Source organism: Astatotilapia calliptera, chromosome 5 (genome assembly GCF_964374335.1).
Source record: "Astatotilapia calliptera chromosome 5, fAstCal68.1, whole genome shotgun sequence".
Classification (NCBI taxonomy): domain Eukaryota; kingdom Metazoa; phylum Chordata; class Actinopteri; order Cichliformes; family Cichlidae; genus Astatotilapia; species Astatotilapia calliptera.
In genome coordinates, this window is record NC_137426.1 from 30,509,927 (window position 1) to 30,526,635 (window position 16,709).

The 16,709-nt window shown below is 43.3% G+C and overlaps 1 protein-coding gene across 1 annotated transcript; it reads left to right on the forward strand.

Moving 5' to 3' along the window:
• Positions 1-1,225: 1,225 nt before the first annotated feature.
• Positions 1,226-5,174, forward strand: fam83d (family with sequence similarity 83 member D). The gene is made up of 4 exons (XM_026168803.2): positions 1,226-1,848; positions 3,330-3,497; positions 3,603-3,727; positions 3,842-5,174. Exons 1-4 carry the CDS (start codon positions 1,363-1,365, stop codon positions 4,707-4,709), a joined length of 1,647 nt encoding a protein of 548 aa, XP_026024588.1. The 5' UTR covers positions 1,226-1,362; the 3' UTR covers positions 4,710-5,174.
• Positions 5,175-16,709: the final 11,535 nt, after the last annotated feature.

Sequence of the window (16,709 nt, forward strand, 5' to 3'; positions counted from 1 at the left end):
GGTAGTTATTCGCAATGTAAAGGGAAAAGGGTTTGTACGGCCGTGACCCTTGTGACCTTGTTGGCCTCATGCGCATAAAAGCGCACAGGAAAAAAATCGGACGACCGTTAAACAGAAAACCTGTGAATTTAAGGGCTCATGGTAAAACAGCATACCTAAAAGGGAGCAATCGTGACTTAAAATGGAAAGCATATCAATAAGCGGCATCAAAGATACATGAGGACATGTTTACATGGTAATATTAAGTATGATAAGGTCACTCTAAATCCACTAATCCACTGGACAAACAATATGGACACATGTCTACTTAAAAGTATAGCAGTAGCCTAACTTCTTAGGCATGTGTAAACTAGGTTATGTGTATATGAAACAAGTGGAGTGCCTGCAGCCGGATGCCCACAGTATATACAAAAACAGCGTCAGAACATATAGGACAAATGCGTGCCTCCAGTATTTACGGAACATGGATTAGCTATCCCCTCCCAGTTTGTCCTCACTGGGTTTAGACGTTGCCTACAGTCAGGAAAAACAAAGATAATCTATCAAGAAGATGAATCGCAAAAAAAAAAAAAAAGTAAGACAACTCAACCAGCAGGTCCGGTGTGCAGGAACTTGTGCATGCTGTGCTGTAAGGTTAAAAGACACATGTTGATTTAGAGTTCAGAGCTGTAGAGTATTTGTTTGCTTTAGTGGACGGTTTGTGATCTGGTGGAACTTAGTGGATCTGCTTCTCTTCTGGTTATACCGGCTTGTCAGGTTAAAAAAATATATATTCTGCAATTATTTTCCCTTAACTGCATCACTCCATAAATATGTAGACTTTAAAGTTTATGTGAAATATTACTATAATTCAATAGATTGTGGTATATTGTCCTAATCTTGAGTTTCACTGTGACAGATGAGTAAACTGCTTCCTGTGTTTTTACTTCCATCTAAAGTCAGAGAGTCTGCATTTTTATTTTCTTAATAAACTGTGTTTTTATAAAAAAAACAAAACAAACAAACGTTGAACTACGAGCTAAATGAATCCTCAGAGACACGATATCACGAAAAAGCGTAGGAGTGGGACCTCTGGTGATCCCTGCTATCTGCGGTGTAACCGGATCAGGGTAGCAGAGGGACGTACAGGAGGCTTGTTTTCCTCCAAATGAGCCAATGAGGCAACCTTTACATTACACTGACAGCCTGGCTCGGCGAGTCTGGTAACGCCGCTCTGGTTTGACAACCACCCCGCAGCCAATGCGGATCCACGTCGAGCACGAACGGAGGGAAGCAACAAAATACAAATTTCCTTCCTGCAGGTCAAAGCGTTACCTGCCCGCTGCTGTGTGATTCAGGTAAAAGGAAGCGGGAGACGCGGCGATGGCCCTGTCTCAGTGCCTGGACGACTCACCTCTGAGGTTTGGTCCAAAACCTCGCGGGACAGACGAGCTGAACCTACAGGAAGTGTACAATGAGAGGCACCGGCTGGCTCTGGAGGAGCTGCTGTCCGGGGGTCTTGATAACTTTCTGGACTTTCTCGTGAGAGAGAGGATCCCCAACTTTCTGTCGGACGATGAGATCCAACAGATCAGGAGCGCCGCCGTGTCACCGCGGTGCTCGTCTTTCCACGGGGAGGAACAGGCGCTCGAGCGGTCGCTCAGTAGCACCCTGGACTGCTCCTCGGTCACTTATTTCCCAGAGGTGTCAGACGTGGAGCCGCCGCTCCTGGAGCTCGGATGGCCCGCCTTCACAGCGGGCTCCTACCGGGGAGTGACGCGGGCCGTGGCGCACTTCCAGCCCAGCTACGGCGAATGCATTTACAGCTGCAAGGAGGCTGCAAGGCGCATGATTAAAAGCGCCAGAGAGGTACGCACAGGCCCGCGCACACGCACATATCTGCTGTCATTCATTCTATTTTGCATGCCCTTAAAATAAACTGTCCTTTAATGCGTGTCCTGTATCACACTGAAATGTGATATTCACTTGAAGTTTGTGCAAAAATAATGGTGTAAAAAAACAGTCCTTTGTAGTAGTCCTCCTACAGTATCTCTTATTTGTGCGTTATTATCCTAAAACAGGACTTTTATTTTGGTTTTGTCAGGTGACATTTATCACCTGGGCTTTATCTCCCCCCATCACCACCACAACAACCACACAGTCAGTAAGCCAGTATATGCAGACACTTTTTTGCATCATTTGTGGAGGGAAAACGTAAAAAAAAGTCTCCATTGTCCACATGAAACTCCCTTGATCACTTAGAATTTTAGAAGTTCGTGCTTTGAAATCTGTATTAGAAGAAATCACCAACCTTAAAAGGACGGGGGGGAAAAAATGCAACAAACAAAAACAAAGCATGAATATTTAATGTGATGTTCCTGACGGGAGCTGTCAGTACAGCCTCTGGTTTTGAAAAGAGACATTCCTGCACGAGGAGAGAGGGAGTTTGTAGCACCTCAGGCCTGTGTAGAACCTGCGTACCAGATGTGCCTCGACTTGCTTCGCTCATCTCCATTCCCTCTTTCGCTAGAAATGTTTTCAAACACTGGATTTTCTCCCAGGTTTAGAGCTTAACGGTGGTGTTGTGCATGTTATGTGCCGACAGCCGGGCCAATCCTTCTAAAAATATTCTAATCCTGGTCGAGCTGTAAGATTGTTTGTTCTTTTGTAATGTTACACCACTCACTGCACAATGTCTTTATTGTACAAAGAAGGCCACTGACTGTAACGGCACACACTGAGCATGCACTGCTGGTGGTCATCTCAAAGGAACGGCCCCATTCCTGAGTTTCTATGAATTTTAACTCTGCTTTTATGCTGCCTCTTGAAAACAAGCATCCCCCAACCCAAAGCACACACACACGCGCACAAACATCATCCAAATAAGGCGTGGTACAAATGACAAAGCTGCGTGTGGATAAAACACCAGTTTGAAGCGATAAATCTAAGATATGTAAACGTCCGTGTCTAATCCTCGACATGCAACCTTTACCGCAGCGTGTCAAATTCCATTCCTCCTCGTGAAAAAGGAGAAATCTGGGTGCAAAACAAAGCTGGGGAAAAATGAGGCAAACCCTACAGTGCACCTACTTGTCTCCTGTATAAAAGTCATTTGTTTGCTGACCAAGCGTTACTGCCGATTGCCATGGTAACAGACCACAGTCAATAGAAAGCTCATCAGCACACACATTACAGGGAGTGTGTCAGACAGAGATTCACGGCTCTGTTTGAATAGGGCCTTGTATTTGATAATAATGAAAACACAATCATGTGTTACATCTGCGAGAGCACGGCTGCGGCCCCCCGAAAAGAGAATTCTATTATATTACCTCTGTAATTTTCCACTGCAGGTGATTGCCATAGTTACAGACTCCCTGACAGACCTGGATATCTTTAAGGACCTTCAGGAGGCCTGCTCCCAGCGCAGAGTCCCTGTCTACATCCTGCTGGACCAGTCGTGCGTGCCCGCTTTCCTCAAGATGTGCAAAAATGTCAACGTTCGCCTGGATGACCTTCGGGTATGTAGCTGGTTCGTTTAAGACAAGCATGGCTCTGTGTGCACAACATGAGCATCAGATGGCATCCCAAAAACCTCCCCAAAACATGTCTCCAATCCTTTGCAGCAAATGAAGGTGCGAACTATAACCGGCACAACTTATTACATGAGATCTGGAGCGAGGATTACGGGTAAAGTTCACGAGAGGTTCATGCTGGTTGATGGAAACAGAGTGGCTACAGGTTCCTACAGGTAAGAGCCCGCTAGCCATCGTGCCCTCCTGATTTATTAGACTGTAAAGTTATGCATCCGTCTTGCTGGGTCTGCTTCTTACCTTCAGCTATATGTGCTTAAAATTCAATTCAGGTTCAACTGGACTGATGGCAAACTAAACAGCAGCAACCTGATTGAGCTTTCTGGTCAGATAACTGAGAAATTTGACGAGGAGTTTCGTATCCTATATGCCCAGTCTCTACCCATAAACACTCACGGACCTCCAAGTGTCCGCAACAGCGGCATCTTTGAGCACCTCAAACACTCAGTTGCTTCCTCCCCTCACCTGCGTAGTGAGAGGCCAGCGTGTCTGACAAGCACGCCCAGCCGTAAGCCACAAACGCTAGCATTGCAGCTACCTTGTGACCCCGCATCTCCACATAAAGCCAGCCCAGAGTCTGACACTTCGACTCTAAACGACGAGTGGATGGAGCGGCAGCACGTTCAGGAGGAGATCCTTGCTGGCAGCACGACTCCACATTTCTCTGCAGAGCAGCAAGCAGAAAAAGAGACGGAGACCCCCAGCACCTGCCACGTGTCGACTCAGACGAGGCGGTCGGTGACGGAGGCTGAAAGCCAGACCGACCTGCAGCTCCCGCAGCATCTTAGCATCATTACTCAAATAAGCAGAGGGCCGAGCCAGGACACCTCTCCCCACTTGGTGTCTTCCAGACAGCCCGTGCCCACCCAGGCAGCTCCAGACACCACTTTAAAGGATTGCTTCCGCAAGCTGACCAAAGAGCGCCAGCACCACTACACAACCATCCGCTCCAAGCTGGAACACATGGTGACCGCCCTGTCCGAGAGGCGGGAACTGGTGGACGTCACCAACGTGACTCAGGGGCTTGGCGCTCGTGGCAGTCAGAGGATACACAAAGACTGTGTGCAGGAACCCAATCCCAGAATGCCTGCTGACAGTGCGGGCATGGGAACATGGCCAAGAGCCAGATGTGTACACTAGTTTGTCTTCGGGGATTTTAGTGGTGGTGGGTAGTGGAGGGAAATGTTACAAAGTTTCTCTGTGCTAAATAAATCATGTTGGCTTATGTAGGAGAATTTCAGCTTTATTCTCTTTGTCTAATTTTCTGCAGTGCCCGTTTTTTTCCCTCCTTCTTTTCATCCTTTGTCCTTCCGATGTTGAAAAAATCCTTTCCAAAGAGGTAACAGACCTGCAACTGACATCGACGTGGCAGAAATTCTAACCAAAGACAACGTAATAAGTGTGTCTTACTGTGAATATTGTAACACTAAGCTGGTTAAAATGGAGTCATATCTGCTGAAGTGTGAGATAAAACTAATCTAAGCACAGTTTTTTATTTTTTTTGTTTTGTTTTTTAAACTCAAATTTGTCTGCTGTAGTTACATTGGAACATGATCCCGAGGAGCAGCTGTGCCTTGCAGATAAATAAAGTAGTATTTTGCTGTATTGCTGCTTTGCTTCCACATTTCCTTTTTTTTTTTTTGTTGTTGTCTCTTTTATCCTCGATGCTGTTTAAATGGGAGACAACAGAGCTCGGAAAATATTTGCTCAGAAGTTCCAGCATACACAAGGAGACAAACCGCACTTAAGTGACTTCACGAAAAGAGCGAGCACCTGCGCCTCGTGCACCGCCGTGTCTTCATGCAATTAGCTGAGAGACAGCATCTGTGATACTGGCACCTTTTGCTGATTACGCTGGCAATCACGGTTTCTGTCCAGGGTGGATCTGGAGAACGAACAGCACCGCAGAACACAAGTGTAGATTAGGTTGAATCATAAGTAAACGCTTCTTTACACACAGATGGAATTTAAAAAATATATATAACTTCTTACTCCTCTGTTCCATTTTAGATTCATTTTTCACAGAGATTTTTCTCAACAAGTAACAGTTTAACTGAAACAACAGCTTTTTATGCTTTAGTCACAAAAAAGAAAGAACTCGGCTGTCATCTGGGCAGAGCTCTAAAAATTGAATCACGGCTGTTTATTTGTTTAATGTGTCGCTAAGCTGGGCACAAACAGTGTTTCAGTCTTCGTATAGCACAAAGGTTAAGCACAAAGGTCCCACTGTAAAATGCCCAAAACACACCAGTGTCTTGGCTGTGGTCTGAAAGTGCGCTCTGTTATAAATGTGTTACTCACACCATGCTTTATGTGACTAATGTTCAACTACACCGAGAAGTCAAGGTGCAACTGCTCCACAACAACGTGTGCAGATGGCTTAACCGAGAAGAGATAGGAGCGTGTGATTTTAATACACAAAGGGGAGAATGAAATGATTGTGTGCGCCATGAGATCTTCTCAGGTTTAACTACATTTCTTTATGCACTTGGATTAAATGTGAGGAACTAAACCTTTTGTGGCATGTTTTAAAGCAAAACTCAGTGTTTACTATTCATTGCGCAGTAGAGTTTTATAGACACATTAGTCCACTTGACAAATTACACTATAACAATAAAAGTAGCACTGCTGATTGTATACACTTGGACTGAGATCTGGTGATCATTTGTTTAATCAGTATCTACTTAACTACTGGGCCGTACGAGGCATTGCTTTACAGAAATTCAATTCAATTTGCCTCAAGGTGCTTTATATTATAAAGTAGAGGCCGTACAATAATACAGAGAAAGCAGAGAATCCCCAACAATCAGATGACACCCCCCCTCCCCCCTATGAGCAACAAACAAACAAACAAATAGTGTGAAGGGCGGAAAACACGACAAAAGAAACTACTCTCCTGTATGCAGATCAGTTACCTGAAGCTCCTTCGAAATCATCTGCATCATTAATATGCTCTCTGTTTTCAGGTAACAATAATCCAGCTTTTAATATACAAATAAACTGAAGACTTCTTCCTCTATAATAAGTACTCTAGATACTCTGGATTTGTAATTTTTTACTAAAGGGCTGTACTGTGTGGGGTTTTTTTCATGCTGTTTTATTAATTCAGCAATGTACCTGTTTGTTCCTGTGAAAGGCCCCTGAGATGGTTCATCTAATACCAGATAATGAATGAACTAATTAGCAGATTAATAGAAATTGGTATTGTTCCAACAGTTGTGTGAGAAAATCCTAAATTAGCTTTAGGTGGGATTTACAGAGAAATGCACTGAAATGTCACAATAACAATGAACATATCCTGGATAAATGCAACTTTTCTGATGAATTTCAAAAGATTCATCAAGGTAGCAAAGGTCTGCCATTTACAGCACGCCACATTATTACCATTCAGTCTTAATAAAGCCTACACTTCTGACTATCAAATGGCAAAAAGGTAAGAACAGCAGGCCCTCCATCGGCTCCTCCCGTGGTGCGTTCATCCCCTACCAGGCAAACACATCAAAAGCCTCTGCATTCATTATGTAAAATGGCGCAGCTGAAGGGAATTGATCTACAAGTAAATACAATGGTGGTAATATGTGAGAGAATGGTATTTGATTTTAATTGGCTGCTGCAAAGCAACCACTGGCTGTAATCAAGGAAGCAGTGGGGGATCCACAACACAGCAGTGCGCACCCACAGCATTAGGCTCGGCTCACTGGTAAACAGAAAAGCTCCCGTATTCCTCATCACATGGGACGAATAAAAAAAAGCTATAGCTATGATTTGCTTTTTAATTGATTTTTTTCTTCTTAATTGAGAGTGCATAGCTTAACACATTTACCAGAATCCCTCTTACGATGAACATTAACTGTAACACTAGCAAAACTCTGCCACCAGAGAGAGCCCTGTCCCTAACTAAAGCACGCTCACTGGTCTGTTGTATGTTCTGCTTCTGTTACAGAGAAGAGGTGACATTCTGGAAACACCAAAGACGTATTTCTTAAATTGAAATAAATCATCGCTTTCTGAGAAGACTTTGATCAACTATGATGCTTATGGTTATTCATTTTAGATATTTTTGTTTGGTTTTGTCCTGGTGATCCTGTAATACTGTGTTCATTTCCAGATTATGGTGAGCAAACAGCCAGCATCTGATGTCCTTATGAGGTCAGTCATGATCCCCGGAGACCCGCAGAGGCCGAACTTCTGCTAGGAAATCCTTGTGGATATCAGCATGTCTGAGACAAGGTGTAACATTATATCCTAACACAAACACTGTGTTCAGCTCTCATTCAGTTATTGACTCTATTATTGGGAATCATCAGAGATCACAGATGTAAAATAACCGTTACGTGAATTGCTCTGGTAAAATTTGATTATGTGCAACATTTAGTGTTTATTTCTCTGTGGGATTCTCACCAGGATGCGTGTAGTTTTTAACCTACTGTCCTCTTCACAGCCCCACACAGTCCCACAGGACAGAATAGATTAGGATGATGCAGACAGACAGCAGTCAGCACACAATTGATTATTGGATTTATATCCATCATGGTGTACATTTACGCGTGCTCCCTCCGTGCCCGAATGTCAATGCAAAGACTGTAGCTCGCTGCGTTTATGATCAGATTGTGTTATTATATAAACTAAATGAACAATTAGATCAGTGGAGTTTGTGTCAAATATTTCGATTTTGGCTTCGGCTTCCGGAAATAATAAACATCCAATCTGGCTTCTGACACTGACTCAAACAGCTCTCCTGATCCTGAACATAAACCTTTTAATTACTGCAAACATGGTTGATGAGTCTGAAGCTTGATTACTTGGCCTTCATTAGTCAGATTGTGGGCTATAGTGACTCCCACAGGCGCAGTTTGGCATCCATAAACGCTGCCAGGCTCTGCATTAAGCAATTACGTTGACCCTACTGTACACCCGAACAGGTGTGAGCACGCAGCTCACACAAACAGCGTGTGCTCTGCGTGCACATGCACCTGCATTCCTAACAAAACAGGCTGCATGTAGGAGTTTCAGTCTGTTCTGACTAAAAGAAAAGACTGATAAAATGTGCTTACTACTCGGTGTAATCCGGCCTGTCATAACGGTTTCGTGTTCTCAGTGCCACCTTGTGTTTTGTTTTCCATCAGGGCGGCCGGTGGCTGTCACTACACCGAGGAGGGATTGTTCTGCCTCAGGCCACCGCACGCTGATAATGAATGCTCAGCTCATTGGAAAATGAAGTGTGTCTGAATTATGTGGTCAGGATTTGGCCGTTGTTTGGGTGTATGAGTCAGGCGCAGGGACATGCGCGGACGCTCAGTTTGCACAACACTTCCTGTGTTGTAATGCTGATTCGGGGCCACGCTCGGGCTAATGCAGGTGGAAGGTATTGTTGATAGGACTTTTGTGCTAAACTGCATGATGAGCTTAAAACACGCTGTCCGGCAGCAGCCTTGGAGCTATTTTTAGACAGGTACAGCTGCTTCTCAGCACCCACCCTTAAACCAGCCATTCACCAGAGATTTATAACTCTAGCCCATGAGAAACAGCTGTAGCGTTTTACCACTTGGTTGTGCAGAAGCTGAGGTTTATCCAGAATTATATTTGTTTATTACAATGTCTTTTTCAATTTAGCTGACATCACTGTTAAATGCAGTTATCAGTTAGTGGGATGCATCACACTGCTAGGCATTTAAACCACAAGACTGGAGCGTCCGGTACTGCGGGGATGAGTCAGTGTACAGTCAGAGTGCCACCTGAGACCAACACAAGTTCAACACTTGTGGTGTGCCGCTCCCCCACATCATCATGTGTCCTGGCCCGTCAGATCAGAACACTGTCTTCCAATAGGAAAAATAACAACACACTTTGTTTATCAGAGGAAAATACTTCCTGTTCCTACTGAAAGTGGCCTGGTGTTTCCTCGCATGCTTCATGTGTGCGTAAAGAAACGATTCCTGGGACTCTGTGTTTTTGCACAGAAAACACAGATGTGTCCTTTTGTATGTTTTCCGTGCCATGAGAGTCATATGTTTCCGGTCTTTCGGGCAAAGAAATTGGGCAAGCGTTGGCCACCTATAGCTTTAGAGAGTGTGTATGGATTGAGTGCCAGTGTGTGTGTTCGTTGGGGGGTAGAGACTAAAAAACACAGCCGCACTCTAACAGCCAAGCTTAAGTTTAGCTTACCACTGTCAGTTTGTTGTCTGCATTATTCAAAAGGACACTTTATCAGCCGGGGGCGACTTGTGTTAGCCTGCCTACACTGCGTGCTCCACACAATGATGTTCTACGCTGTCCCCCATTAACTGCGGTGTCTATTTCAGTAGCTCTCTATCCATTTATTGATGCATGTCTTCCATTGATCCCAGCATTGATTTGCCATGCAATCCATTACCCATCTGTCTGTTTCAGCGGGCTTTTAAATGATCCATCAGATTGAGCTATTAAGGAGAACAGTGGGTGAAGTCTAAAGGTTAGTGATACCTTCAAGGAGAGACAGGTTCCTTGTATGTGTGAGTGTAACTGGGGGTGGGTACAGGTGGTCTCACAAGTACAGGACTCAGCGTGAACGTCAGAAGCAGAGCTTTAAGAACTACTAAGTTGGTTTTCTTCAGTTCTATTGTCCTTGTGTTATTTGACAAAATGTTCAAGAATGACCATTTTATCAAAAAGTAAAATTGAAGAAATGTTTAAATGTTTTTATCAATGTGGATTCAATAAGGACTTTACAAGGTGTGCTGAGGTAATGAGATGTTAGAGCAGAGTCTTTAAGTCTGGCGAGGTGCAAGCTGGGGTTTCCATGGATCTTTTCTTGCAGCAGATCCTCCAGATGGTAGATATTAGAAGCTAAGTAAATCACTTTCACTTTATGTTGTTCTTCAAACTATTCCTGAATGTTTTCACTTTGTAGCAGAGCTCATAATCTTGCTGAAAGAATAATATACCCGCTGTCCTCACAGCTGCCACGAAGAAGAGAACAGGGTGTATGCTTAGGCAGGTGGTAGCATGTCAAAGTAACATCTCCTCCCAAGGAGTACAGCGTACTGTCCAATTGGTTTAAAAGAAACTGTTAGACCAGACCACCTTCTTTCATTGCTGTGTTGTACAGTTCTGACGCTCAGGGTTCAGCATGGACAGTCCGAGTGGCCTGCAACAACACATGCTCACAAACAGCAAGCTGCAGTGTGCCGTCTGCTCTGAAGCTTTGCTCTCAAAGCCAGCATTGGCTTTGAGAGTTATTTGTGCTACAGTATGATCAGCATGATTTGTGCTTGTGTATGATCAGACCCCATGGGTACACCGTTAGCAGGTACTGCGTCTGTATGCCAACATATAACTTAGCGTCCTTAGTCTCATTTTGGCCCATTTAAAGCCACTTCTTGCTGCTTCCATGAATTTATTCAAGAATTTATTATTTTTGAACTTCATGTGTCTGTCTAACATTTATGTATATTTACAGCTTTGATAAATAGATAATCTTTTTCACTTCACCTATCTGATTGGAGCTGATTGGCTTGTTCTTCATCATATAGCTGCTTATTTAACACAGGTATAAAAGCCAGTTGAAAAAATGTTTTAAAATGCAAATTAGAAATATAACAAAAGAGTGTCATGATTAAAAAGCACAGGGAATATATTGCTTCTAAGACGGCAGGTGAAAAATGTCCAAAATGCTCCATTTTTGAATCAGTAATTGTATTGATAGATATGCTTTTAAGCATCCAGATGTTCATTATCTGACAAATAACACATTTTTGTATATTTTGTCATATATGTTGATTTGTTTTACAGGATATTAGTTGCAATGATCTGTTGCTCAGCTGTAATAATATTTGACTGCACCACACTTTGAACAAAGATTACCAATAATTAGATAATTACTAAATTAGATAATTAAATAAATTTTAAAAAAAGTTTAGAGATAAAAAAAAGATTTCAGCTGGGCAAAACCAAAAACAAGCTGTTTATTTTTTAATGACATGTTTTCGCCTGACAACAGCAATATTTGGGGAAAAACACATCTTTCCCAAAGCACTCTGCATTAAAGTTCCCAGAAATGTAATGTAATTTTAGGGGGATTATTCTTTTACACCAAGAACAGCCTGCTGAGAGTTTTGACGGTTCCTACTTTCTTTTTTCAAGGTAACTCTTTAATCTTCCTGCAAAAACATACTTTGAAGAAACAAAGAAAATGCCACCAGCCAAACATGGATGTGAGTGTGTGTGTGTGTGTATGTGGGGGGGTGGTGGGTTCAGATTGAGATGCAAGATGGATTCATATATATTCATGAATTCAGTCAGAAAAGTCAAACGGAAGCAGTATGATAATCTTGCAGTAATTGCATTTTTTCCCCTTCCAACTGTTTTTTGGCAGAGCTGTGAGCCACTTCCTGAGACATATGATGGGGACCGAGTGAGGCAAAGGAGTGTCACAGCAGTAACGGTTAGATACACTCTGACCCCGTACCCGAGGCCAGTCAATCCAGCCCGGGGTCAAGTGGTGGTTCTACCCAATCCTTCAGCTTTATGGGTAATGGGATGGCTATCATTAGTCCTTAGGTGGCCCGTTATATGTTTAATTAACCAATACAGACAGCAGATAATTGAACTATTGACTGGCCTCTCCGAGTTACATTTGTCTTCTGATCCAGCGAGAGCACGAAGAACGAAGTCCAATCAGATGTGTTTAGGCCTGTGATGTCCTGATATCATCTCCTTTTACTCACCTGACAGCTTCATTTGACACCCTGACCTCTGGCTAAAGGCAATTTTTATTTTGTTGAAATATTCTGCACTCCTTCTCTCCCAGGCCTCAGGAAACACCACCAAAAGCTTACAAAAAAACAGAGAAACATCCAAAAGGCCATATTTCAAACTATCAAGCTTTTTTTCCCCTCATACATGTCAGTCTGCTGGATACATGTCAGCAGCCGTCTGAAAAGTGCTGACATCGCTGCCCTCCTGTCCGGCAGCACGCTCCCTCTGTGTGAACTTGGATTTAGCTCAAGGGTATAGCCACCCTCCTAATGTGATGTAGCTCTGAGAAGGAAACAAATTGGCCTGACGTCTCATGCGCTGCCTTGTCTTGATTGTGTGATGGCTTCTGCTGCTAATGTGTTACGATGGGTAGACCTGCTTGGGGAGGGAGACAGAAGTGTGTGTGTGTGTGTGTGAGAGAGATGGAGAGAGAGAGAGAGACTGAGCAAGAGAGGGAAAGAGAGAGAGAGAGGGGGGATGGGGGAAGGGCCTCAGTCTGCAAGATCAGCACAAGTGGAATTGCATTGATTCAGTTAACTGCAGAGTTGGAGCGTGATGTGGAATTCTGTTTATCAAGGGTGGAGTTTACAAGATAGGCTCCATTTTGATCATATTTTATACACTGTATTCATAATCAGTCCCCGTTCTCTTAGTTTCAGCTCTAAAATATTAGATCAACCTTATACACACATGCACAATAGCTTAGATCCACCAGGAGTTCTAAAAATATGTCCCAAAAAATTTAGCCGATACGTATCTCTTATTCATTCAAAGTCTCGGATTTGACGGCCATGTAAGGCGCTGTATTTTTCCAGTGTCATCAAACAGAAACACAAATGCTTACATAGCTCGGATGTAATGATACTGGCAGATCCGCGCACCGTAAACATCATGGTAATCAGCACAAATCTACAAGATCAGATGCAAACAACACACATCATGCTCTGTAAATTACCCGGAAATGTGCAGCACGTTCTAAGAAGCCCAGAAAAGGCATCTGCTGAATCTTAATAAAATGCAAAGTCAATCTCAAACGTTGCATTAATGAAAAAGGGACACAGCTCTTCTCAATGCACCGCTTCCTGTAAATAAGGAATATTTAGTGGCTAAAAATATGCAAAATGAAGACAGTGTGATGTATTTTTTTCACTGGGCGAGTTTCTCCTGTAATAAATCAGACTGAGGTCAGATCTTACTGAGCAAATCTTACAGCTGCCGTTTTGTGTGGATAAAAGCCATCTACGTGCAGCCTGCCCGTGCTTTTGGCAGAGAGGATATATGTATTTTAAATTAATGAAGCTCTGTTTTGAACATCCATTAAAATGTTGGATATGTATATTTTCTTTTCTCCTTTCCCCTCGCTGCCCCGCTCTTTCCTTGCCTCATTTCCACGTCTAGCTGTAGGGAATTTGTCTCTAAGGGTTTATCATGACTGCCTCATATTTCCCCCCGTGGTTTGTCATTTTGCTGATCCAGACGCTTTTTCATATTTCAGTATTCTTATCATCCACTGGCAGTAAGATGATCCATTTCACTTATTTCTCAGAAGTGTGACTGCAGCCTAAGTCAATATCTACAGAATGAATTCAGCAAAAGGCGCGCCGTATCCGAGGAGGGGCAGCTAGTTAGCGGTGGTGGTGGTACTGGTGGCGCAGGACACTTTTTTTTTCTTTTTTTTTTATCCCGAGTCAGCAAGGGTAAAATGTCAAGCATTTCTTAGGGAAGCGGCTCCATAGGATTCCATTCGAAGCTTTAATCTTAATTGAGAGCATCGCACATTGATATTCCATAGGCCTCTTTGCCCTTCGCCTCTCAGCTACTTTCATTTAGAGGACAGCCGTACTGCACTACAGCATGGGGACTGCTTTGTCAGACAGCCAAAAGGCCAAAGGCAAGGTCAACTTCTCTGTGTAACAGTGGCTCAATATGGAGCGAAGGCGTCACCTCTTTGATGCTGTCGGTGCTTTTGTGAAATAGTTTTGGAGTTTTGCTAAAGTAAAACAGGATCAGATTTATTCCATCCTGGCTTTAAGTTGGCAGGAAATATCACGGAGGACTCGTGCTCTTGTTTATTATGCTAGGAGTTAAAATTTCAGCAGCTTTCTCAATGTTGATCTAACAAACCACTTCATTCCCCAGCAGCTAGAGGCCATACAGGACACATCATTTAATGCAGTTAAAGAGTAAAAGAAGACATTTCCATATTGAGGACTGAGAGGGAGTCCATCGCAGCCATCAAAGAGGTGATTCAGTCAAGAGAAGAGAGAGATCTTCTGCACACTGTTAACTAGATTCTGAATAATTGCTGGACTCTAAAATCCAGCCTATTCACAGAGGAAAACATCGGTGCCACTTGGATGTCAGAAAGCTCCCAATTTGTCTTTCTATGCTGGGTTCAGCAACATCTCTTAATCCTTAAACAAAGGGGAAAGACTAACTGGCCCAGCAGATGCAGATGTGATAAAGCCCATGTCATCAAGTGAGGTGGAGATAGGAGGAAGGTGCGGGGTGGCAACTCTCGGCTGTTGCTGCTCCTGTGGGAAGACTTGTCATGCCACCTTTCCAGAGGTGATGAAAACAGATAGAAACAGAGACAAACACACACACACACACAGAAACTGTTTACAGTTAAGTACACAACCCCTATCTGTGGGACTGAGGACTGAGCTCGCCTCCATTTCTCATGCTCCTGCCTCAGCCCACTGCTGACACAGATGTACTGTAAAGAGATAGCAGCACAGATAGCTATGCGTGTGCGTGTCAACGTAGCCCCGGGGGGTAAACTAGTCTGAAAGGGCAACAACACGCCGTCGTTCTGCACACGTTTTTCATTAATCTCATTTATGTGACACATTTGGGAAGCACTCGTTGATTCAACCACTCGAGGTATATTCTGCTGATGAAACACTGACTCTGGATTGAAGGATTAGTCCTTTAAAGATCTGTTTTACTAGCACATAATTTTAAAAAACAGGTTCTTATAGAGGGGCTGCGGCTTCTGACAGATTTATCAGGTAATCAGGGTTTGTCAAAGCTTCAAGAAGCCACTCCTATTTCAAAGTCTTCTCCGCCAATTCTGTGGGAAAGCCCAATGCCCGTGTTTTCCACTGCTTCTACTGTTCAACCACAGTTTGTCTTCACCAAAACAAATCAACACATTCAGCCTTCAGATCCATTGAGACAACAAAGCTACCGGACTCCTCAGCAGGGCATTACAAATAAATCTTTAAAGGCAGAGTCCACTTTGTCACACACAGGCCAGTAAAATCCATAGTGAGACAGCTATTTCTCAACCTACTCTGAAAATCAGTGGACCTAAAAACGAATTTACTTTGAACATTTTGTAACATTTGGTTCCCCTTTAATTCAGAGGCAACCAGTAATAGTTCTGAGAATGATTACACAGTCAACATCTCAAAATATTTGTCATTGCGACAATGTTGATGGTTTCATTTAAGCCAGCTTGACATAAAAGAAGCAGTTTCAGATTTGTGTGGAAAAAAATGATGAGCAGGGTCCACGCGTAAGTCAAGGCTGTCCCTCTCCACGGGATTTAAATATAGCCCCACTCACCATTACTGCTGTCACTCACAGACTTACGATGACCTTTTGACCTTGCCTGTAAAAAAAGAGACTTCATGCTGACACACTCACTCCAGATGCAGTGCAGCACAGAGACACAGAAACACTTTTTTTTTTGTCTCTCTTGGCTTTGAAGTTTTCAGCCTGATTATCTGCAGCAGTATCGTTTTCACTCATTTGTCTGATTTTGTGATGTTAGATCTGTTCTCAAGAAGACGGCGTAAGCTTATGTGAGGCTGGCAGGTGGGGGGATGCCCAGAAAAATTGGACAGTTCAGTGTTTCTCAGCCAGCGCAGGCTGAGGTTTTCAGGGTTTACATGTCAGAGGGCACAAACTCCCACTGTCTACAGCTCGGAGGTGCTGCAGGATACTGTGCAGCCACGTGTGGGCGGTGTGTTCCTTTACACTAATCGCATTCGATTCTTTTTCGCTGGTTTGCTGCGTTTCTAAAAATGATTTGCGACTATACGTCAGTGCCTTCCAAGCTCTTGTTTGCCTTTTAAAGGCAGTGGAAATCAGTTGCATTTCATAATAATCAATAATAAGAGATATAGCTTGAGAAAGTTTTGAATACACATGCCCCTTGGACAGTTTCACAAAAGCTCTTAAGGCTGCTGTAATCAATATTTTTTCTTAAAGTATCTCAAAGTCAGACCACCACTTTGGTCCAAACTTAAACACGTCAACTATTCTCAGGTGTATATTTTGTAGAAACAAACATAGTGAGTGAATATATGCTTGATTGTAAAACCCAAAGCTCCAAATGAAGCCCTGTATCAGTTGGATCTGTTAACTAATAAGTTTGATATGTTGATCTAAAGC

What these genes read in the sequence shown, in the direction of transcription:
- fam83d (XM_026168803.2), top strand. Translation starts at nt 1,363, where the DNA reads ATGGCCCTGTCTCAGTGCCTGGACGACTCACCTCTGAGGTTTGGTCCA. An exon ending in TGATTAAAAGCGCCAGAGAG is followed by an intron (nt 1,849 to 3,329) that starts GTACGCACAGGC and finishes TTTCCACTGCAG; the next exon opens with GTGATTGCCATAGTTACAGA. An exon ending in TTCGCCTGGATGACCTTCGG is followed by an intron (nt 3,498 to 3,602) that starts GTATGTAGCTGG and finishes AATCCTTTGCAG; the next exon opens with CAAATGAAGGTGCGAACTAT.